Below are 25,290 nucleotides of genomic sequence, written 5' to 3' on the forward strand. Positions count from 1 at the left end.
CCATCTGTAGCTCCCAATAACGTTCATGCAACAACCGTTTTCACAGATACCTGGCTTGGTGCGGCATTCATTTTCATCTTTACAAAAGTATAATAAAAATAATCAAGCAAATTGTGACAAGAAAATATATCAGACTCATAGAATGCATTAATTATTCAGTGTAATATTTGCAAAATTGGAAAATCTACAACTGATTAAGTCCGAAAAGGACTTTCCTAGTAACACGATCCTATTCCATTCCTTATGGACTGCGCCCTGAGACGAAAGCTTTAATCTTGTGGGTTCTTTGCAACGTATAAGAAGCGGCAGAAAACACTTGCAGCAGAGCAACATTTGGATTATGCTTTGGCCAGCTCAGAGTGAAGGAAGTCGTGGGAAAAGTCTAGAAGTCAGTCATTACCTTTGCCCACCTTCTGGTCCTCTCTTGGTTCACAGCCAACTGGACGCGCGCATTCACAGAAACCGCAAGTGTTGCTACAACGAACAGCACGCAGCAAGGGATACTGAGCACACTTGTTCATATCTGCACAGAAAGGAACAAAGTGATCATTCTCCACTAAGTTTTAAAACAACCACCAAGAAGGTTTTCTTAGACCTGTGCTTCTCTTGTCAGCTAAAAAGTATCAGAAATGTAATCATTCAAACCAGAAACTTGTGATTGTTTGGTTTTGAGTAGCCAGAGAAAACTGAACAAAGCTCTGCTGAAAAATAGTAAACCTCAAGTATGGAACTACTGGAGCTTAGAATGACAAGTTGGGACAGGCTTATTTCAGATTTTTATGATATGACAATTTTTTAATGTATTTTTGTGTTATGAGAGATATCAGCTTTTTTTCCAACTCTAAAAAAAAAAAGAATTCTTGCTTCAGAAAGCAAACTAATTATGATTCATAAACCACAAATTTGTAGGAAGCATCCTGATCAACATCCAATGACAGCAGAATGGTTACACACAAATCCCACACTATGAAAATAAGAGGTACTTGTATCACCCTCACAGTGGATTAGTTTAAAACAGATGAGAGAAAATACTTCTCTAAGTAGGGAGAGTAGTGACATTCTGGCTCTTGCTGCCACAAGAGGCTGTGGAGGCAGTTGGTATCAGCAGATTCAAGACTGTACTGGACAACAGATCCCTAAGTGGATGCTAAACCCACTCTGCAAGAACCAGAGACTGAGACCAGGGACTGGTGAGCTGGAATCCAGATCCGGAGACTGGGCCAGCAAGAACCAGGGGCTGGCAGGCCGCTAGCGATCTTGCGAGCAGATCGAGCAAACTCAGAGGTTTTCGCTACTTCCCTGAATGGCGAGGCGCCGTTTTGGCATTTCACTTGGGCGCCCGAACACTGAGTCTGACACAGAGGGGTGGGTAAGTAGCGCAACCTCACAGTCATATGGCTTATGGAATATTAGCAGCTGCAGAAGGGGTAATAGCTGGATCGGTAATTGTCTGTTATCTGCTCTGTTATACGTTCTCTTGTTCCTGTCGTTCTGTGTTTTGTGTAAGTAACAAGAGAAGACATTTCGTTCCAGCCGCACCTGGCCCTATACCCTGAAAAGGGTGAGAGGTGTCAGAAAGCAATGGGGACGATTTGAAATCTCTATATACTGTTATCTATTGCAAAATCTGGTACTGTGTATTTCGTAAAGTTTATACCATTCAAAGTTTATATCGTCTAACATCAGCGCATGTAATAAGGCCTTTTAATGTTTGTATAAGTTTGCCAGGCTAGCCCTGAAATGTGTGATTTTGTGATTAATCACTGAGTGAGTGTTTAAGCGAGTGAGACGCAGCCTGGCTGCTGAGCGAGTGTGCCGTTCTGATCCATGGTCCCGTGTTCTCCGTGAGGAGAGCGGCCGGAGACGAGTGAAGCGTGTGATACCGTAAAAGCGTACGTGTGAGTGGGTGAGACGTGTAGTTGTGCACAAAGCGAGTGCAGAGTCTGAATCCGTGGTTCAGTTCTCCCACGAGGGAAACAGCCGGAGACAGACAAAGCGAGTGACAAACTAAAAATTGTATTATTATTATTCACATGAGCATCAGACAGAATATTAAGGTGCAGTTAAAAGGGAGAAATGGAGTAAAGGGAAAGTAAGTGAAATGGGGGGAGGAAAAAGTAAACCTTATGAAAAATCCCCTTTGGGTTGTATATTAACACACTGGAAAGATATAGTGGGACAAGGAGGCACAGAGAATACAAAGAAACTAATCAAATATTGTAACCAATGGTGGCTGCTTTATAAGCTAGAAAATGAAGCTAAATGGCCCAGTGAGGGTGGAACACTAAACTATGACACGCTTTTACAATTAATGTGTTGTTCCTAAGAAGGGAAGAAAAATGGGATAAAGTTAAATACGCAGATATGCTCTTTGTTCTCCGAAATAACCCTGAATGACAGAGAGATTGCAGACTAATGCCTCCACGAGATCCTATAGTCCTTGCATTAGAAAAGGAAAACAAGAGGGAGAACAAAAATAAATTAAAAAGCTGCTGCTCAGTCTGCAGCATTGGACAAAGGTGTACTAGAAAAAGTAAAACCCGCCAGGGCACAGAACAAGATCTAACTGATATTTTCAAGCCTCCCCCTCAGTCTCAGGAGCCAAATGAGGACTCAAACGAGACCCCTACTCCTCCAGACAGCCCGATATCCTCCCGCACTAAGAAAAAACGGCTGGCAGCAGCAGAGCAGCCAACAGCACCAATTCTGCAGGCACCCCTCCGGGAAGTAGTAGGACCGGATAGTGGGACAATAAGAATTAAGGTACCATTTTCCTATAATGATTTAAGGAAATGGAAGACAGCTGCTCAGGAATATCGCAGCGATACAGTAAGCACCACCCAAAATCTTAGATTCATAATAAAGCAGCGCAACCCTGATTGGAATGATATGCAATTATTGCTAGAATGTTAACTGAGACAAAGAAACAATTAGTCATAAAAACTGCCAAGGATCTTGCAAAAGATCACTATGAGGCTAGGGGAGGAACAAAAGGAAATAGAATTTTTACTAGATACAGTGGCAACATACTCCGGTTTAAATCAAGCCTTAATGCCTTTAGGAAATTATTACATTGTAGTAAAAGGAGCAACTGGCCAGAGTGAAAAGGCTTACTTTTTGAATTTTTAAAATATAAACTGGGTAAGCAAGCGGGCATTCATAAATTCTTGTATATGCCAAACTCCCCAAAAGCCCTGTTGGGAAGAGATCTATTAGAACAATTGGGAGCCACGATAAAATTCAAGAAAGGTGAAATTACTCTGGAGGTAAATGATCATCAGTATGTACAAATAATGAGCTTGCTTTTAGTTAATATTCCCACAGAAGGAAAAATCGACACGGAAATCACTGACCGGGTGTATCCAGAAGTTTGGGCAACTGATGTACCAGGATGTGCCACAAATGTCCAGCCAGTGGTAAAAGAAATCATAGAAACAAAATAGCAGAGGATCAATACACTGTGGTTGCTAATCCATATACCCTGTTAACCACTCTGACTCCTGATTTGACTTGGTTTACAGTTTTAGATTTAAAAGATGCCTTCTTTTGCCTCCCTCTCCATGAAGCCAGTCAGAAAATCTTTACTTTTGAATGGGAAAATCCCAAGAGTGGTCGAAAGACCCAGCTCACCTGGACGGTGTTGCCACAAGGTTTTAAGAACAGCCCTACGATTTTCAGAAACCAGTCAGCAAAAGACCTAGAGTCATAGGAACCACCACAAGAAGAAAGAAAAGTATTACAATATGTAGACGACCTCCTTACCGCGACTAAGACCAGAGAATCCTGTGTCATCTGGACTGTAAGTTTACTAAATTTTCTTGGGCTCCAGGGGTACCGGGTTTCTCAGAGAAAGGCACAAATAACATTGCAACAAGTTACAAATCCTGGGTATGAAATCAGTGCTGGTCAGCATTTCCTGGGTCAAGCCCGGAAAGAAGCCATATGCCAGACCCCCCAACCACAGACTGTGAAAGAGCTACGAACTTTCTTAGGAATGATGGGGTGGTGTCGGCTCTGGATATACAACTATGACTTGCTTGTTAAACCGCTGTATTCTTTAGTAACATCCAGCCAAAATACCTCCAATGGGATACGGAGCATCCCACCAGCTGAAAAAGGCCCTGGTGTCAGCGCCAGCATTGGGACTTCCTGATGTGAGTAAACCATTTTTCTCAGAGAATAGCATTAGCGATACTGGCATGGGACCTAGGACCATGCAGACGAGCTGTGGCGTACTTTTCCAAACAACTGGATGTTGCCGCAAAAGGATGGCCCAGTTGCCTGAGGGCAGTGGCAGCAGTCATCCTGAATATTCAAGAGGCCCGGAAGTTTACCTTAGGCCAGAAAATGACTGTTTTCGTGTCCCACACAGTGTCCACGGTCCTTGAAGCAAAAGGGGGACATTGGCTCTCCCGCAGAGGTTCCTGAGGTATCATGGCCGAACAGGATGATGTTGAAATTATAACTACTAACATTGTTAACCCAGCTTGATTTCTCAGTGGGAACACTGGAGAACGAGTGAATCGTGACTTTCTCGAAACAATTGAGGCAACACACTCCAGCCGCGCTGACTTCAAAGATGCCCCCATGAAGGGGGTAGAACACTGGTTCACAGACGGAAGCAGTTATGAGTGGAATGCGACATTTGGGATACGCTGTCACCACTTCTGAAAAGGTAATAGAATCGGGACCATTACCAACTGACACCTTGGCACAGAAAGCTGAAATCATAACCCTGACTCGAGCTCTGGAAAGAGCTGAAGGAAAAGCTATCAAGCATGCAGAGAGACTTTAAAATTTTTAATGCAGTACAACTTCCTGAAAAAGTGGCAATTATGCACATCGGCACACCAGAAGGTGAGCACAGAATTGGAAAGGGAATGAACTGGTGGATAGAGAGGCAAAACAGGCTGCTAGAAAAGAGATACAGGTAGAAGGGGCACTAATCCCCAATGGATGTATATCTTTAGAAGGTAAGCCAGAATATACAAAAGATGACCGTAAACTCATTACAGATCTAGAAGGATCATATAATGAGGATGGGTGGGCCATGACACCACACAAAAACTTACAGTTCCTTCTTATATGGTTTGGCCATTAGCCCGAGAAGAACACAAGAAAGGCCATTGTGGGGTGGAAGCATTATACAAATATCTTATCAAAAGTATAGTAGCTCAAAATCTGTATACCGCTGTCAGACAAGTAACTCAGCAATGTGATCTCTGCCTCCAGACTAGTCCAAAGACCATTGCACAACCAGAAATAGGCCAAATTGGGAAAGGGAATGCTCCAGGACAACATTGGCAAATTGATTTCTCGGAACTTCCTAGAAAAGGGGGGTATCAATATTTGCTTGTACTAACGGATACCTTTTCAGGCTGGCCAGAAACCTTTCCATGTATAACAGCTAAAGCTCGATAAATAACCAAAGCATTACTCCAAGAAATAATACCCAGGTTTGGAGTCCCAGCAGTAATATCCTCAGACAGAGGAACCACACTTCATCTCTGAGGTAGTGCAACAAATTAGTCACCATCTAGGAATAGATTGGCAATTACATACTCCATATTGGCCACAATTGAGTGGCCAAGTAGAGAAAATGAATCATTTGATTAAACAACAAATTGTTAAATTGGGACAGGAAACTCATTTGGCTTGGCCCCAATCTATGGGCGGCCTTATAGAGGTACAAAAGGGGGTGTCTTCACAAATTGGTGAAGAAATTATGACTTCCTATATGGTGGCATTAAGCAAACAACTCAGAGAAATTGAAAAACATGTATTTGGAACTCGGAGCAGAGGTCTAGATGGACCTGTACATAATATACAACCTGGAGATTTTGTATATGTCAAGTCTCTTGCAGGAAGAACTTTGGAACCACAATGGGAAGGACCATTCCAAGTACTCCTCACCTCCTACACAGCAATCAAGATCAAGGAGCAGAATGCCTGGATTCATCACACCAGAGTAAAAAGTCCATAGATCTCCATGGAAGGTCACGCAAGTCCAACCAGGGAAATTACTTTTCTCACAGTCATAATTATAATTCAGGGGTGGGAAAGCACTTATAGCCAGAATGACACTGAGTGGCCTTGGTAGGTATATTGGATCCATGGAGAAATACTCTGCTCGAGAAGGTTTAAATCTATCTACTGTGGTTATGTATGGAAATCAAGAATATTTAAAACAAGAATGGAGTAAGGATACAAAGGGAATTCACCAACTTCAGGGAAATGTAGAAAAAAAAAAATCAAAGTAGGATGCCAAATTATTAATTGCCCCACCCATAAAAAGGCATCCCAAATTACCAAAATTACTATCTCAATTACTCCCACAAATAATGTGCTTCTAAAGAATTAGATTGTTGGCATAATTTCACACTAGTGCAAAACCACTGAAGTGGCTTGTCTCTGAGCCAATAGTGCTATTGGACTTTCATTTAAATTTAAAATAAACGCTGGGCCAGTTACAACAATGCCCGCTGCGATAGTTACACATCATAAAGAGATAAGTCTACCACACGACCTATGCCAGTACCTAAGCTAGAACCCAAAATTTATGAAATTGGTCCATGTGTAATAAGAAACACAGGACAGCAGTAAGTGTTATTCAACCCAGAATAGTCTCTCAAAAGGGTTGAGTTATCAATGCAGATTAATGTATCAGAAATCCAACCATTGTGTTCTCCTTTCTTACAAACCTTTTATGAAGGATGGGCTACTTGGCTAAGAAAGAGGAAAGGTATTTCTCAAAGACAAAAACCAAGAGACCTGACGGGGCTATTAGGAACAGGGTTGGGAGTTCTGAGTACCATAGACTCAGAAGTAATAATGAACAAGCTGGCCGCTGTCACTAGAGATCTGTCAAAACTGCAATGGCCCTTACAATCCTCGTTATTGACTTTAGGAGCTCACCAGTGGTTAGCATCACAAATCTTACCAGATTGGGAACAAACAAACATAAGAGACCACAATATAATTGTGGATGTGATCGACGGGCTACAAGCCAATATCTCACTAGCCCTGAGTTGTGTTCAGGCCCAACTATGAATGTAATCAGATACTATAGTATTGCCTCTATTATAAGAAGGAGAAGAAGGGATATTTCCCACTGAAATCCGAAAGGTAGTCTGGGATGGTGCCACAAGTAAAGAAAGAGAGCTTCAATCCTGGTGGAATATGGTAAATTTTACTTGTAGCCCCACCACGCACACAGTTACAGCCTTTGTACTAACCATTTGTAATGTTCTAAAAACTGTGATCCATCCCATTATAGCTTTAGAACCCTGCTTTATCCTTTCGAACATAGAACATGGGCCCAAAGGGTAAGAGACAGATGACAAGCTCTAAAATCCTGCATTGTGTGAGAACAAGGATTTCTAAGTGAAAGTAATACCCTATGAGCACAAGATATCTGTCTTGATACTGATCAAAAGGTGTGTCATTTTGAAATTCGCCCTGATGTTGGCTCAAAGACAATCATAATATATGCAGGGAAAGGTTGTGCATGTCTACGAACAAAATGTAGCTCCATATTTGTAGAAGAAACGGAAGTAGGCACTAAAAATCATTCAAACTTCTGCATCTGTAATTTCACTCGAATCACGGGATGTGACTTCCACTATTCTGCTCCCGTCACATCCCATCATATTCTAAAATCAGACTATACATTGATCTATGAGTTAATACCCACACCTATAGGAACAAATCTAACTTTGATAAAGAAATTGCTACAGCATCCTGGTTTATAGCAAATACTGGGCAAATTAGAAAGAGCGGACAGAAAACTCTGGTGACAGTTCATTATGATGCAAACAAGATAAAGAAAATTGTAAAAAGAGAGTAGAGAAGGATGGAGAACATAAATGGTGGGAAGCACTTTTGGATGGTCAGGATTTTTCAATCATCTAATACATCCTGTTATAATACTGTTAATAGCTACAGCTGCCTTGATGCTGTTACTAACACTGCTGTACGTATGGATTTGGTGTGTGTTTCGAAGGGTCTCTTCAATGCACAAAGCGTTATATCAATCGGGAAACTTAGGCAAGTAAAAGAATTTACTTGATTCAATAGAAAAGGGGGGACTGATACGGGGATAGGTATAGGAGTAGGCATAAGACTACGTAAGACTATATTAGCTATTATTTCTATGGATAGGTATAAGAATAGGCATAAGACTCTGGGAAATACATAGCTCTGTGAAATAGCTCTGTGAATTGCTAGAAGTTATCAAATACTAATCCCTGCTTTGAAACACTAACTACTCGAAAAGAAGGCCTGTAAGAGAGACAAAATAAATGATGGCAAGGTTGTAACTCATGACCCATAGGGAGAAAAACAGACAAAGAGGAGAGATAAGGACTAACGAGAACTAACATTTGTCTTCAAGCAATAACAAGTAGGAGACAACCAGATGTCCACTCAAGGCCAGGGAAACGGTTTGGCTCTACAGGCCCAGCCAAAACAAGAGTTATAGAGTTTTAGGGAAGAAGTGAAAACACACAGCGAGGAAGACCTACGGCCTTCATCCCAAAGACCCCTGCCCACGACCACCAGGAGGCGTGTCAAGGAGGAGCCTGAGGCGGATCCTGAGGCGGGGGCTATGGAAATGATCTCCAGGGAGAGACTGCCCTTTTGGGGGAGGGGGTGATGAGTATGTCTGTATAAATACAAGAAAAACTGCTACGGCGGGTGTGCACGTTTGTGGTGGAGCGATCCCCCGTGCACCCAGCGCTGCAATAAACATACCTACTTTACAACTTTCCAAGTTGTGGAGTCTGTTTCCGCACCTCACAACAGCTGAGGATATAGGGAAAATAGGATGTAAACTAGGGGATGCATCCCTGCAGAGTGGGTTTAGCATCCACTTAGGGATCTGTTGTCCAGTACAGTCTTGAATCTGCTGATACCAACTGCCTCCACAGCCTCTTGTGGCAGCAAGAGCCAGAATGTCACTACTCTCCCTACTTAGAGAAGTATTTTCTCTCATCTGTTTTAAACTAATCCACTGTGAGGGTGATACAAGTACCTCTTATTTTCATAGTGTGGGATTTGTGTGTAACCATTCTGCTGTCATTGGATGTTGATCAGGATGCTTCCTACAAATTTTGTGGTTTATGAATCATAATTAGTTTGCTTTCTGAAGCAAGAATTCTTTTTTTTTTTAGAGTTGGAAAAAAAGCTGATATCTCTCATAACACAAAAATACATTAAAAAATTGTCATATCATAAAAATCTGAAATAAGCCTGTCCCAACTTGTCATTCTAAGCTCCAGTAGTTCCATACTTGAGGTTTACTATTTTTCAGCAGAGCTTTGTTCAGTTTTCTCTGGCTACTCAAAACCAAACAATCACAAGTTTCTGGTTTGAATGATTACATTTCTGATACTTTTTAGCTGACAAGAGAAGCACAGGTCTAAGAAAACCTTCTTGGTGGTTGTTTTAAAACTTAGTGGAGAATGATCACTTTGTTCCTTTCTGTGCAGATATGAACAAGTGTGCTCAGTATCCCTTGCTGCGTGCTGTTCGTTGTAGCAACACTTGCGGTTTCTGTGAATGCGCGCGTCCAGTTGGCTGTGAACCAAGAGAGGACCAGAAGGTGGGCAAAGGTAATGACTGACTTCTAGACTTTTCCCACGACTTCCTTCACTCTGAGCTGGCCAAAGCATAATCCAAATGTTGCTCTGCTGCAAGTGTTTTCTGCCGCTTCTTATACGTTGCAAAGAACCCACAAGATTAAAGCTTTCGTCTCAGGGCGCAGTCCATAAGGAATGGAATAGGATCGTGTTACTAGGAAAGTCCTTTTCGGACTTAATCAGTTGTAGATTTTCCAATTTTGCAAATATTACACTGAATAATTAATGCATTCTATGAGTCTGATATATTTTCTTGTCACAATTTGCTTGATTATTTTTATTATACTTTTGTAAAGATGAAAATGAATGCCGCACCAAGCCAGGTATCTGTGAAAACGGTTGTTGCATGAACGTTATTGGGAGCTACAGATGGGAATGTAGTGAAGGATTCCTGTCAAGTCCCTCAGGCATTGGGTGTCTTGGTAAGTGCCCCTTTGGTACACATTTCATCTTACCTTAAAATATAAAAGATGCAGAGCGTAAATTAGGCTTCTGGGTATGTAACAACTCTCATATCTACAGAAATTAAATAATGATCCTTATTAATTCACCAGTGATACGATAGTAAATAATGACAGGAATAAAGAGCATCTAGAGAATGTCAGCTGAGTCTACCAGTCAGGGGCCTCACATAGAAGTGTCTAAATTCCACAGGACATAAATATGGTACTGAGCAACACCATCCAGACAAAAAGAGGTATTTTTAAAGAAGAAGCAGAATTTAGTTAGCTCAGGTAGATCCAAAACTGGGATGCAGAGCAAAAAAAGTGTTTGCATATTCAGAATAGGATCTTAAGCACCACAGTACTGCAACTAGGTATCTGCATTTTCTGTACCTTCAATTCAAAAAATTGCAAGATATATTAAAAAGTTTTGAGGCAGACCTTCACATTAAATGCTGATGAAGGGTTTTATATTCGTCAACCTATATTTTCTTTTCGGTGTGTTCAAACATGTTGTTTGCACTATAAAATTTATTGTCTGGTTTTAGAAATTGAATAGAACTGAAAAGCCTTACTTTTTCATGATCGGTGTTCAAGTGCAGATACTTCAGGGTGTTTTACAATACTGAAACTGTGTATTTATTAGTCTTCTTGTATCAAAACCACTTGTATAATATCTTTTGTAAGTAGAATAAAACCAGCTCCCTGTAAATTGTCATCAGTAGCGTGCTGACTTCATGGCAGAGCAATAACATTGGAAGTGCAGGGTATTTCCTAAGGATTAAGACCAGATGGGCAGAGGATGCCGCAGACTGTTAACCCCAGCCAGTCATTAATGCCAAGGAAATACCCTGCTTGGAGCTCCTTGTTGCTTTCTAGTATTTAATGTACAATTTTCTTATTATTTTCTGAAAATTACGCTTTGGGTTAGTTTGCTCAGTGCTGCTTTTCCTTTAGGGCTTCCTGGGTCAGATATTACAATGAAAGATGAGTCTGGCAGAAACAAAGCATTTCTTCAGAATTAAAGCACAAACATTAAGTCTTGAATTACATTATTTTAAATACATTGTGCAAACCTTTATATTCCGTTCACACTGAAAGTTATTCCACATCTCAGACTGGGGACAAAGCATTCTATGTTCTTCAAATCATAGTGTGCAGAAAGACCTGCACAATATACCTATCTAGGAGAACAGAAATCTGCTGAGTGTTGCAAATCACTACAGCAAACATGCTGTCTCACACAACTGACACTTTCGTGAGGACAGCTTGTTTGATGTAAACAGGAAGTTACTGGGCACTTTAAGTAAGCAGATTCTGCTCCTCATAATGCAAAAGAGAAGGTCAGCTGGGTGTTGATACAAACACTCTGTCTGAGCGATCTGAGGGATTTTAACTTTCAGCTTGAAGAGGAAATAAATACAATCTTTCACTTAAAAACATAAGCGTCTGTCAGAGCATAGTTGACAATGTCTCCATTTTAACTAACAGGTAAGACAGGTGACATGGCCTATTTGGAAGGTACCATCTCTGCAAAATTTAGCATTGCTATTAGCACTGAAAGCTGGGATCTCTGCTCTCCTCAGCTGCCTGTTCAAAGGAACTTAATACCTGAAGTTTTGGTCTTCTTTCATGATTAACACGTATTAACCAAAAGGTTTAAAAAGTAAGGAAAATAGAATTAGAAAGGGACAGATCATCAGTAAGGCCATAAAAATCTTTTTTTTTTTTTTTCCTCAAACAGAAACCAGGACCGCCTCTGAAAAAGTACTGAGGTGCATAGGTACTTTTAAGTGCTAAGGATTTTGTCATTTAAACCACATCAGGATAATTACAGAGGATCAGACATGCTCCTTTGGCCAGTAAAACAAACTTCCACCTCCACTCCAAGTAAACCGTTCAAATGCAAGCCGAGCACAGGCAGCTTACGTGGAAGCTCGGTTTGGCCCGAAGCCTGTTTTACTCTCAGTCAAGCTCACCAGGTATGCCCCAGGGCACAGCTTTCCTAGAAGTAAAAGTGGTATCCAACTCATGCAGGTACTGAAGGTTAGGGATGCCTGGAATCCACTTGGAATGCCAACGGATTATCAGAAGACACAACAAATCGGAAAGGCTAAGTCAGAATACTTCACAGACTGGTTGCTAATAATCTTCTGGTGCTTGCATGCGTTGACAGAGAGCCAGAATAATATATCCCATGCTCGATGGATCACGTTTATCTCCTGCTCCTTCTCAGTCTCTCCAGTTCTTCCTTACAGATAATTGCCAAGGGTTTTGCTTGGCTGAAGTTTTGCAGACCATGTGTCAGATGGCTTCAAGCAGCCGGAATCTTGTCACTAAATCTGAGTGCGGCTGTGATGGAGGTCACTAAATCTGAGTGCTGCTGTGATGGAGGCCGGGGCTGGGGTAACCAGTGTGAGCTCTGTCCGCTCCCTGGAACCACTCAGCATGAGAAACTCTGCCCACATGGACCAGGCTATACTACAGATGGAACAGGTATTTGCAGCGATGAAAAGAGGCAGAAAAGGGAAAAGAATATGCCCACACATTTAAGAAAACGTAGAATTCTCTTTGACGTTCCTTCGAAGAATTTCCTGCGAAACAACCGGGTTTGATTTTTCGAATGCTGCTGAGAGATTAGAAATTAAAAACACTTTTGAACAGTAGCTGCAACCAGAATACTCACAGCTGTGCAGAATTTTCAGGGTTGGGATCTAAAACAGGAGGTACCAACCAGTAACCAAGAGCTAGAAATGATTCCAACGCTCTCACATGCTGAGTAGTTGCATACATGGCAAAGGCAACAAGAGTTGTTCTAACAGTCTCACTGAATGCTCTGCAGTCACTATTGCCACACAGGAGGCAGGAGCTAACAGATGTTTTTAAATTGTGGTGAAAATTTTTTGACGTTGTCTAACTGCTCGTAAGAAAATTCACTTCTATGAGTTTTGTATTCTGAGCGAGCAGAACTGGAACCGGATCACCCAGTGAAATAGCAGGAAGGTTTTGATAGAGAAAACAATAATGAAAGTTTGAAGGATGTTTGACTTGGAGCTCAGATCCATTTTTGAAGAGAAAGAAAGGATAAAGTTCCTATCAGAAGCATGATGATGAGGAACTGCAAAAACAGAAGAGAAGATAAAATTCAAATTTAAAACTGAAAGGTGACATATGTAATATTTTCTGTACAGACATCGATGAATGTAAGGTCATGCCAAACCTGTGTAGAAATGGACAGTGCAGTAACACCGTGGGCTCCTTCCGAAGCTTTTGCAAAGTTGGCTGTACCACTGACATAAGCAGCACATCTTGTGTTGGTAAGATTCAGCCTCTTAATCCTCAGTTGTTTTTTTAATTGATACATGATGACGTATCAACCTCTGTAAACCTTTGTATCAAAGCAGTTTTTTCCCTTTCTCTCTTTTATCTCTTTCTTTTCCTAATAGACGCTTCTGTTTTTGTATTTCTAAAGTAGAAGCGTTTCGGTTGCAGTTGTATAAACTTTTTGATTGACAAACCAGATCATTACTTCGTGGTCTACATCTTCCCACTTTCCTGTTGGTTGACACATGGAGGTATACCATAGTATGCCCAAAAATAAATGCTTGGTCCTTAGGTGAAATATAAATGCCACTCCTACTCTAGTATGTTACTCTTTCAAGACACTCTTTGTTACTCTAGAGGCAACACCATCGAAACTCCACAGCAACACATCCATAGAGAAAGAAATAGGAACTCTGAACAAATGTGAATTGGGGACTTTTTCTACAGACCTTTATCTCTTAAATATAGTGCTGTTTAGAAAACACCCTTCAAAGACAGAGAGAGAAATCGGTACAAGAGATACTTAACAGTTTCTCTCTTTAGATCTTGATGAGTGCTCCCAGTCTCCTAAGCCATGCAATTTTGTCTGCAAGAACTCAGAAGGGAGCTACCAGTGCTCACGTCCTCGGGGCTACATCCTTCAAGAAGATGGAAAGACATGTAAAGGTAAAGAAAGTTATACACAGTAACTGTTAGTTTTGTTGCATCTTGACATAAAAGGAAATAGTTTTGAAGGGTGTTATTTTGACCAAGTTAGACTAAATATCGCTCTGTTTTGTTGACTTTTCTCAAGACAACAACATCTCTTACTTTCAGATCTTGATGAATGTCAAACCAAAAGACACAGTTTCTCTGTGTCAACGCCCTTGGAGGCTTCACATGCAAATGTCCACCCGGTTTTACGCAACATCACGCAGCTTGTATTGGTAAGAAAAACATTTGTTTTCTTGCATCAGTTTTTCTATAAGAACAACAGTTGTACATATATAATACATGTTATTATATTCTAAGTATAACTGCATGGAGACAAAAGGGTGAAGTATTAAGATCTGATTTAAAATGTAGTTAAACAAAACCAGATTGCATTTTCTTTTGTAATAGATGCAGATGTTTTTAGACTTTAAGCACGTGTATGAATCTTGCCCACTGAAACTGTTGTAGTTCAGCTAATACGGAAGTGCAGCATTTTTCCACCCTCAGCAAATTACATACCTGGTCTTTTGCGCTCAACTGAATTACAACTCGCACTTGCAATTTATTAATTTCTCATAGCTCTGCGTGAGTCGTCAGCTTATCTGATGTTTAAATTTGAAAAGCTACGTTTTCAACATAAACCTCTGTGCATTTCAGTCTTTTAAGAAATGTTATCTGAACATGTCTAAAATGGTGCCAGAAGGTGTATCAAGCACCTTCTCTTTCCTCTGCATTTTTAAGATAACAATGAATGTGGTTCTCAGCCATCGCTTTGTGGATCAAAAGGAATTTGCCAGAACACTCCTGGAAGTTTTACCTGTGAATGTCAAAGGGGATTTTCTCTGGATTCAACTGGGTTAAACTGTGAAGGTAACTAGAGGAGGTCAAATTTGTTATGGTGCAAGTCCTTACTTCTGTGTCTAGTGAATCCTATGATGTCAAAGACAGATAAAACAGAGCAGCAGCCATAGTAAAAGTAAATACCGAAAAGAAATAGGAATGTATTTGCATAATGTTAAGCATAATTGTATGTAAGAATATACCGCCTAAGTAATTGTCACATAAATTAGAGAAAAAAGTTACTTTTTAGCTGAACGCTTGACAACAGTTTCCAGGCTGCCATTTCGACTGGACGTAGGTATATGCATCTAAAAGTCTGGTTGTTTCTTCTTTTTCATTTTCATGCAGTCTAAAGAGAATCTCTCTACAATTTTCACAAATACAAATTATACAGTCTAAACAGAATCTCTCTACTATTTTTACAAATACAAATTATACTGTTGAGCTTCATCTCTCTCGGTTGGCCCAAAAGGGAGCTCCAGTCAGGAAATCTCTATTTAAGAACTCCAGATTATTCAGTGGGCCTCAGATATTGGGCAAAGAAGAATTTAAAAGGCAGTACTGCAGCCATCTGGCTGCTGAGCATTAGAAATGCAGAGGTATACGTGCACAAATTTATGGCATCTCAAAATGTCAGCTGTCTTGATACAGCATTTAAAACAGGAATGGATATCCGGAGCCTGTTTCTAGAGCAACAGTGCAGAATATACACAGCCAGAAGTTTTAGAAAGCATTCTCTTCTGTCAGATTATTGTGTTCTCAAAAATGAGATGCATCCTTATTGTGTACTTTACACACCACCTATGAAACAAAACACTCAAGTGTACATATCAAAGCATTCACGAGATACGTACGCACCTAGCACATCAGAACTGCTCTGTATGTCATGACTGATAAAACGACAGCTTTCCGTTCCTGGCACGATGGTGTTCTGTACCTCAGGCTTTGGGATGTCACAGTTCCTTTAAATTTGTTTCAATCTGTGAACAAGTAAACTGTAACACTACTGTAGCAGTAGAATCTGTGACACTGTGCATGATTTTTATTTTCTACTAGAAAATAAAAAGCTACTGTGTGCTGTACCTGACACATTAGGCTGCCTGCAATCCACTTCTTGTAGCAGACACTATTTCAGATGACTGAGATTTTACATTTTGTTTTTTTCTTTGTGGTTTTCTCGTTAATTTACACACACCTCAGAGACTTTTTAGATGGCTTTTTCTTTTTAATTGCAAAAGTGAGCACTTACATCCAAATTTTGTATTTATTCCTCATATTGAAACACTTCAATATGCTCTAGGAAACTGAAAGCTTAGTCCTACATAGGTTTGAAAACCAAATTAAGAAAACATTCAGATTCTAAACATTACATCAAAGCAACATCATGTGGGATTGCCAGGACTAGTGTTTCTTACTCCAAATCTCAGCAATGTAAAGGCTCAAAAGCTCCAACTGGATTATTGATAGATAGAACACTACCTTAATTGACTTTCAGTCTTTCCAAAAGTCCAGCCCGAAAGGTGCTTCCATCTTGCAGCAGTATTCCTCTGTCAGAAATACTGGTGTTTCAATGATTATGATCAAAATGAGTAACGTGTTTGGCAACACGTGTAATCGTCTGTTCTTTCATGTTCTACTTCTCTCCCAATTGCAAAGACTTGGATGAATGTGATGGAAACCGCAGGTGCCAGCATAGAATCATAGAATGGCTAGGGTTGGAAGGGACCTTAAAGATCATCTAGTTCCAACCCCCCTACCATGGGCAGGGAAACCCTCCGCTACACCAGGTTGCCCAAAGCCTCATCCAACCTGGCCTTGGCATGGCTGTCAAAACATCCTGGGTGGATACAGATGTGAATGCCCACAAGGATATATTCAGCACTACCAGTGGAATCAATGTGTTGGTAAGGCGGACAGTAGAGAATCCATTTAAACAACAGAGGTGTCACAGTGTTTATAGTGACAAGTGCCAGGCCAGGACAAGAACGGGCAGGACAAAGGGTATGCAGACACAAATCTTTTTTTCCTCTCTGCGCCTCCTTCCATACACTTATTACTCTGAACATAAATCAGTGACATAAGGTAACAAGAAAACAACCTCAAACCCAATCACTCGTACTGACTGGAGAAGTCATTTTCTCTGTATCTTATTCAACAAGTAGGTGAAGACGATACTTCCTTTTCTCTTTCATTGTGGTTGGCTGTTCAGATTCTTTCCTCTCCCAGAGCCTGCAGGTTTCCACTACAAGCATGTACTAAGTTTGCCCCATTGCTAGATGCCCAGGAACACTGTCATGGTTGGAGTATGACTGGAGTTCCCAGCTCATTTCTCCGCTGTGGACCTTATATGGTAGGAGTGCACCCTGCCAGGGGAAAGAGGAACCCTAAGCAAAACAGGAGACATACTTTGAAGGAAGGGGGAGCATTAAGTCAAAATAAGGTTAACAGAAACAGTATCCTAAAGTACCTTTACAGCCCAGTGATGTGTGTTTGGGACCTTTGCCAATGGGATTTTTCATCAGAAACCAAGTCTCTATGGGATAATGAGGTCAAGGATGTAGCAGAGCCCTGAGACTTACAGATACGCTGATTTGTTAGCTACGTCATGCTTGGCTGATGTCTATCAGATTAGAAGATACCAATATACTTTTGTTTGCTTACTAGATGAAAATGAATGCTCCAGCCCTCACGTGTGTGGTTCTGCTTCTTGCTACAACGCACTTGGAAGTTACGAGTGTGCCTGCCCATCTGGATTTTCATCTGACCAATTCTCCAGTGCATGCCATGATGTGAATGAGTGTTCTTCTTCCAAGAACCCCTGCAATTACGGTTGTCCCAACACTGAAGGTGGTTACCTTTGTGGCTGTCCACCTGGCTATTACAGAGTTGGACAAGGGTGAGTATCACCACGCAGTCAGTCATTCCACGGCATATTCAGAAGGCTGTAAAAAGGCTGGACTCTAGCCAGACTGAAGAGCAAAGGTGTAAATGAGGGACAGCCTTCCAGGTCGTCCTTTCTACTCCCTTTGCGCACAATATCCATAAGCTAGAAAAAAGACAGGTCTGTACATGCAGCATGACACTCACTTTAAATCTAGTATATAAGCAGCATTAAACAATTAGTTCTACTTTCTCCCCCAGTATCAGCACGCGAATTCCTTCACCACCTTGCTCAGTGAGGACCGTTACTGCATAAGGATGGGTGCTGTCTGTACTGAGATAATTAAGGGTTTTAAGCCACCGTGATCAAGCCAGAACATTAAACACAAATTAACATTGTTCTGGTACAGAGCAATGGCTAAATTCTTCCGTTCCAAAGTTCAGGGCAGACTGGTTTGTCCTGTTTCTTGGTAAAACTTGAAAATGAAAATGAGAAAAGCCTACAGGCCTTCAGCCAGTGGTTGTATTTCATTCAGTATCCCACACTAGTGTGACGAAAATGAATGCACCGACGGCCTCCTGCTGAGGAAAGGGAAAGGAAGGGGATACAGACACTGTGGTACAGATTACGTGCACTCACTTTCCTTTTAACAGTACAGTTCATAAAACTGCAAGAAGTAACTAAACCAGATGTTTTTATTCAGCAGCCACTGTGTCTCAGGGACGGGGTTGAACAAAGGCCAGTACCTGCCCCTGGATGGAGATGCTGAAGAAGAGAGAGAATGCTTTGTCACCTGAAGCATGTTACGAGTGCAAAATCAATGGCTGTTCCAAACAAGACAACAGGAAGAAGAGAAGTGCTAATGACACTGTACGTACCAGGATAAATAAGCACTGTAATGTACTTCGAGGTATTTTCAGGGATACCGTATTCAACACTATCAGTAAACGGAGGGAATATTTTAAGAGGCCACATTCAATGGCAAAAATCTTTTTTCCCCTGCCTCAGGGGTTTTCACACTTGGGTGCTATCGGCAAGAACAATGTGACAATCAGAAAGACAGCAACAATTATGAACGGGCGAAGTTTTTAAATCTTTTAAAGAATCCTTCGTAGTGCGAGATGTGGTCCTGTTCCTCAAAATATATCAGGGAAATACTTTTCCTGTAATTACAGGGAGCTAGGAAACTGGTAGTGTCTGCATCTGTTTTGCTGTCAGGAGGAGACTGGACACCATTTTATGGTCTGGGACAGCTAAATACATCTTCTTGCAGAGCATTCAGTCTACATGTCTGCTCCGTGATTGCTCACAGTCGTGAGGAACTAAAATCCATGACGTAGCTGATGCACTTCAGTCCAATATTTGCAGAATTGCTGAGTGTATTGGAGAACTACACTTTAGACTTAATTTTTTTCTTGCTGCATTTTGTAGGCTTATAAAAATAAGTTATGGGATACTCATAAAAGGACAGCCATACTCATAAAAGGACAGCCCTACTAATTTACATCTTTTGATGCTTTTTTCCAAAAGTTAGAAGAGCATCCCTGTGTATCTGTTATCTGCCTTATCTGTATGATAGGGTGTTGCCTTGTAGCTTTGGCACTGGTCTTGAAATCTGCAGTAATGGGAAACTGATTCCATTTAGAGGTGGGGACACACACAGATTTTTCTTCAGTAGTACAAGAACTGTGTAGTGCCAACAGGCAAAACGCAAACCCTCAACTGAAATGGTAAGGTGTCCTAGCTGCGCGAGTTACCCTGAAAGAACAGGGAGACAAGTCTCCTTTGTAAAAGGGTAAGGACATCAAACAATCCAGAAGCTGCAGCCTTAGTACATACTGCTTTGCATGATGCCAGCAAAGTCAGTTCTTGTATTGGCAAAGTTTCTAAAAAAGCCGGTAATTCTATAATTGCTGCTCTAAAGGAAGCGGTGTTAAGTGTTGACACTTGAAATCTAAATGTTTGGTTTCCACACACACGTTCACATTTCCCACAACTCTCCCTTTTCCCTCTCCACTGTCACTCCTGTCAACCCACCACAGAAATACTTGGAGGTTTTGAAAAGCATTTTGTCTCTTGCACAGTTACTTTCATATCTAGTTCATAACTGTTATATCTTGTTACTACCTTTTCTTAACAGCATTAACCTTTTCAGTTTCTACTAGTAGAACTACCTGAGCAGTAAAAGTGAAAGGTTTCACATCCATAAAACTATGTGAAAAAAGAAATAATCATTTCATCACTAATGACATCTATGGGGTGTGTATTTAAAACACTGCAATTCTTGCTCCAGTCCACAGATTTTCAATGTTTTCACCACCACGTGTTTTAGGAAGTTGTCTGCTCCAGTATTCACTCAAGACTCCTCCCAGGTAGATCCCAGAGTTGTTGGCCTCTTCTTTAGACTCTTGGTGTCCTCTGTGGCAGCCCCAGACTCCTCCAGGGAAGATACCAAACAAGATATTTCACCTTTAGGGGAAGCTCTCTGCTCCAGAATCCACCCGAGACTCCTCCTAGACAGATCCCAGAGTTTCTGACCTCTTCCTTAGACTCTTGATATCCTGGGTTGCAGCCCCAGACTCCTACAGGGAAGCTACCCAAGAAAATTTGTCAGCTTTCAGGAAGCTCCCTGCTCCAGTATCCATCTTTGGCTTCTCCCTGGCAGATCCCAGTGTTTTCGACCACTGCTTGAAGCTCTTTATATCCTGGGTAGCAGCCTCAGACTCCTTTAGGGAAGCTACCCGAGAGGATTTTTCATCTCTAGTGGAAGCCATTTGCTCAAGGATCTGATCGAGAATCCTCCCAGGCAGATCCCAGAGTTTTTGACCTCTCTAGGAGCTGCTCCAGGATCTGACCCAGACTTCTCCAAAGCATTTCCCAGTGACATTCGATCTCTGCTTTAAAAAGCTTATATCCCATTTCCAGTCCCAGACTCCTTCAGGGAAGTTACTAAAGAAGATTTTTCTGGTTTTAGGAAGTTGTCTGCTCCAGTATTCACTCAAGACTCCTCCCAAGTAGATCCCCGAGTTGTTGACCTCTTCTTTAGACTCTTGGTATCCCTGGTACAAGCCCCAGATTTCTCCAGGGAAGCTACCTGATAAGATTTTTCACTTTTAGGGGAAGCTGTCTGCTCCAGGATCCACCCGAGACTCCTCCCAGGCAGATCCCAGAGTTTCTGACCTCTTCCTTAGACTCTTGGTATCCTGGGTTGCAGCCCCAGACTCCTCCAGGGAAGCTACCCAAGAAAATTTGTCAGTGTTCCAGGAAGCTCCCTGCTCCAGTATCCACCTGAGACTCCTCCCTGGCAGATCCCGGTGGTTTTGACCACTTCTTTAAGCTCTTTATATCCTGGGTAGTAGCCCCAGACTGCTCCAGGGAAGCTACCAAAAGAGATTTTTCAGCTTTAGGGGAAGCTGTCTGATCCAGTATCTACCTGAGACTCCTCACAGGCAGATCCCAGAGGTTTTGACCTCTTCTTTAGACTCTTGATGTCCTGTGTAGCAGCCCCAGACTCCTCCAGGGAAGATACCAAACAAGATTTCTCATCTTTAGGGGAAGCTGTCTGCTCCAGGATCCACCTCAGACTCCTCCCAGACAGATCCCAGAGTTTTTGACCACTTCGTTAGGCTCTTACTATCCCGGGTATCAGCTACAGATTCCTCCAGGGAAGCTACCTGATAAGATTTTTCACTTTTAGGGGAAGCTGTCTGCTCCAGGATCCACCCGAGACTCCTCCCAGACAGATCCCAGAGTTTCTGACCTCTTCCTTAGACTCTTGGTATCCTGGGTTGCAGCCCCAGACTCCTCGTCAGCGTTCCAGGAAGCTCCCTTCTCCAGTATCCACCTGAGACTCCTCCCTGGCAGATCCCGGTGGTTTTGACCACTTCTTTAGGCTCTTTATATCCTGGGTAGCAGCCCCAGACTGCTCCAGGGAACTTACCTGACAGCATTTTTCAGCTTTAGGGGATGCTGTCTGCTCCAGGATCCACCTGAGACTCCTCACAGGCAGATCCCAGAGCTTTTGACCTCTTCTTTCGACACTTGGTGTCCTGTGTAGCAGCCCCAGACTCCTCCAGGGAAGATACCAAACAAGATATTTCATCTTTAGGGGAAGCTCTCTGCTCCAGTATCCACCTGAGACTCCTCCCTGGCAGATCCCAGTGTTTTTGACCACTTCTTTAAGCTCTTTATATCCTGGGTAGCAGCCCCAGACTGCTCCAGGGAAGCTACCAAAAGAGATTTTTCAGCTGTCTGATCCAGTATCTACCCGAGACTCCTCCCAGGCACATCCCAGTTTTTTTGACCACTTCTTTACACGCTTTGTATCCCGGGTAGCAGCCCCAGATTTCTCCAGGGAAGCTACTCGATAGCAGTTTTCAGCTTTAGAGGGATCTGTCCTCTCCAGGATCCTACCGAGTCTCCTACAAGGCAGATTCCAGAGCTTTTGTCTTCTTCTTTAGACTCTTGGTATCCTGTGTAGTAGCCCCAGACTCCTCCAGGGAAGCTACCAATCAAGATTTTTCATCTTTAGGGGAAGCTCTCTGCTCCAGTATCACCCAGAGACTGCTCCTAGGCTGATCCCAGAGTTTTTGACCTCTTCTTTAGACTATTGGTGTCCTGGGTATCAGCCCCAAACTTCTCCAGGTAGGCTACCAGATAGGATTTTTCACTTTTAAGGGAAGCTGTCTGCTCCAGTATCCAGCTGAGACTCCTCCCAGGCAGATTCCAGAGTTTTTGACCTCTTCTTTAGAGTCTTGGTATCCTGGGTAGCAGCCCCAGACTCTTCCAGGGAAGCTACCTGATAAGATTTTTCATCTTTACGTGAAGCTGTCTGTTCCAGTATGTACCCGAGACTCCTCTCAGGCAGATCCCAGAGTTTTTGAACACTTCTTTAGGCTCTTGGTATCCTGATGAGCAGCCCCAGACTGCTCCAGGGAACTTACCTGACAGCATTTTTCAGCTTTAGGGGAAGCTGTCTGCTCCAGGATCCACCTGAGACTCCTCACAGGCAGATCCCAGAGGTTTTGACCTCTTCTTTTGGCACTTGGCGTCCTGTGTAGCAGTCCCAGACTCCTCCAGGGAAGATACCAAACAAGATTTTTCATCTTTAGGGGAAGCTCTCTGCTCCAGGATCCACCTCAGACTCCTCCCAGACAGATCCCAGAGTTTTTGACCACTTCGTTAGGCTCTTAGTATCCTGGGTATCAGCCACGTATTCCTGCAGGGAAGCTACCTGATAAGATTTTTCACTTTTAGGGGAAACTGTCTGCTCCAGGATCCACCTGAGACTCCTCACAGGCAGATCCCAGAGTTTCTGACCTCTTCCTTAGACTCTTGGTATCCTGGGTTGCAGCCCCAGACTCCTCCAGGGAAGCTACCCAAGAAAATTCGTCAGCGTTCCAGGAAGCTCCCTGCTCCAGTATCCACCTGAGACTCCTCCCTGGCAGATCCCGGTGGTTTTGACCACTTCTTTAAGCTCTTTATATCCTGGGTAGCAGCCCCAGACTGCTCCAGCGAAGCTACCAATCAAGATTTTTCATCTTTAGTGTAAGCTGTCTGCTCCAGTATCTACCTGAGACTCCTCCCAGGCAGATCCCAGAGGTTTTGACCTCTTCTTTAGACTCTTGGTGTCCTGTGTAGCAGCCCCAGACTCCTCCAGGGAAGATACCAAACAAGATTTTTCATCTTTAGGGGAAGCTCCCTGCTCCAGGATCCACCTCAGACTCCTCCCAGACAGATCCCAGAGTTTTTGACCACTTCGTTAGGCTCTTACTATCCCGGGTATCAGCCGCAGATTCCTCCAGACATAGGATTCATCCCACCACGTCTCCGTGATGCCAATAAGATCATATCCCAACAGCCGCGCGCACACTTCTAACTCCTCTTGCTTATTCCCCATGCTGCACGCATTGGCATAAAGGCATTTAAGTTGGGCCCCAGGTGAACCTGACTTCCTGGCTGGAGCGGCTGGAATTCCCTTCTTCTGTTCTTCAGGTACTTCCAGCATGTCTTTATCATTCTTGATAATACCCCCCACCCCCTTCGCATCTAGTTTAAAGCCCTATGTTTAGAGGGCCATTCGATGCAACAGTAAATTTCCTCAAGTTAGTACACAATGCAAAATCTAATCCCTGCCATGGTGCTTTGGAATTATCCTGTTTGGGGGTCTCCACAAAGAACAATTCGGAGGGAACGAAATGTCTGCGCAAGTATAAACATCACAAGTAGGATGTACTTGTATCTTTTGGCTCTTTCCACTTCCACTGGAGACCCGAAACGAATTAGTCTATTTTGTTCAAGGGCCAGCAGGGAGTGCAGGCAGTTACCCATCCTAAACCAAAACACAGCAGTATTAATTTTGGATCAGTCTTACAGATGTTGGTCCTGTGAGCTGGGATTTCCATGGTCCACCAGGTGCTTTCTTGATTCTTGAATACTGGATCCACGCAGCGTGTTTCTCAAGTTTAACCGCAGTGTAGCCGTGAGCAGAACTTGAAAAGGACCGCTCCATTTTCCTTCCAGAGGATCACCTGAAATATTTTTAACACAGACCCAATCCCCTGGGTTCAAAGGATGTAGTGGAGAATCTAGACCCCACGCTCGTGCAGACAGCACTAGTTTATTGACTTCTTGCAATTGTTTCCCCAATAGTATTAGATATTGCTGCAAACTAATTTCCCCCACTTGAGTGAGATCTTGCCCTAAATATCTGGTTTGATACGGTCTCCTGTGTAAGATTTCAAAAGGACTCAGTTTCTCTTTAGTTCTTGGTTTAGCTCCAAGTCTTACTAACGCAATCGGGAGGGCTTGATCCCATTTCAAGTTGGTTTCTTGGCAGGTTTTGCTTAGCTGTGTTTTTATCACGATTCATCTTTTCCACCTGTCCACTAGCTTGCGGGCGGGAAGCTGCATGTAATTTCCAGTCAATCTCTGAAAATTTACTGACTTGCTGAACTATTTGTGACACGAAGTGTGACCCTCTGTCAGAGGAGATCACGTCTGGTACTCCAAATCTGGGAACGATTTCTCTTAATAGAGCCTTTGTTACTTCTCAAGCTTTGTTCTACACGGGAAGGCTTCAGGCCATCCAGAATAGGTATCGGTTCAGACTAACAAATACCTAAACCCCCCTTTTCTGGGGAGCTCTGAAAAATCTATTTGCCAGTTTTGACCTGGAATGTTTCCCTTATCAGTATTTCCAAATTTGACACAATTTTCTACTTTTGAGTTATTTTTTAAACATATTTCACACCTTTCAACTACATTTTTCATAGTTTGGAATAAGTTCCTGGTCACTATCTGTTTAGTGAGGGAATCCTACAAACCTTCAGTTCCCCAATGGGTTTTGTCATGTTCTGGTTTTATCAATTTCCGTAATATCTTAAAGGGAATTGTTATTCTCTTGTCTTTTAACATCGCCCATCCTGATGAGCTAATCTCTGCCTTTAAGTCATTAATTAATTTCTGATCT

The 25,290-nt window shown here is 42.3% G+C and overlaps 1 protein-coding gene and 1 pseudogene across 1 annotated transcript; both read left to right on the forward strand.

The window, feature by feature from the left end:
• LOC104380307 (eukaryotic translation initiation factor 2D-like) overlaps positions 1–25,290 on the forward strand; it is a 777,252-nt pseudogene that overhangs the window by 523,246 nt on the left and 228,716 nt on the right.
• Positions 11,587–18,616, forward strand: LOC147526465 (fibrillin-1-like). Its single transcript, XM_086629173.1, has 6 exons — positions 11,587–11,602; positions 14,840–14,968; positions 16,595–16,628; positions 16,757–16,842; positions 17,603–17,834; positions 18,526–18,616. Exons 1-6 carry the CDS (start codon positions 11,587–11,589, stop codon positions 18,614–18,616), a joined length of 588 nt encoding a protein of 195 aa, XP_086485299.1.

The sequence above is a fragment of the Tauraco erythrolophus genome, chromosome Z (assembly GCF_009769465.1).
Source record: "Tauraco erythrolophus isolate bTauEry1 chromosome Z, bTauEry1.pri, whole genome shotgun sequence".
Classification (NCBI taxonomy): domain Eukaryota; kingdom Metazoa; phylum Chordata; class Aves; order Musophagiformes; family Musophagidae; genus Tauraco; species Tauraco erythrolophus.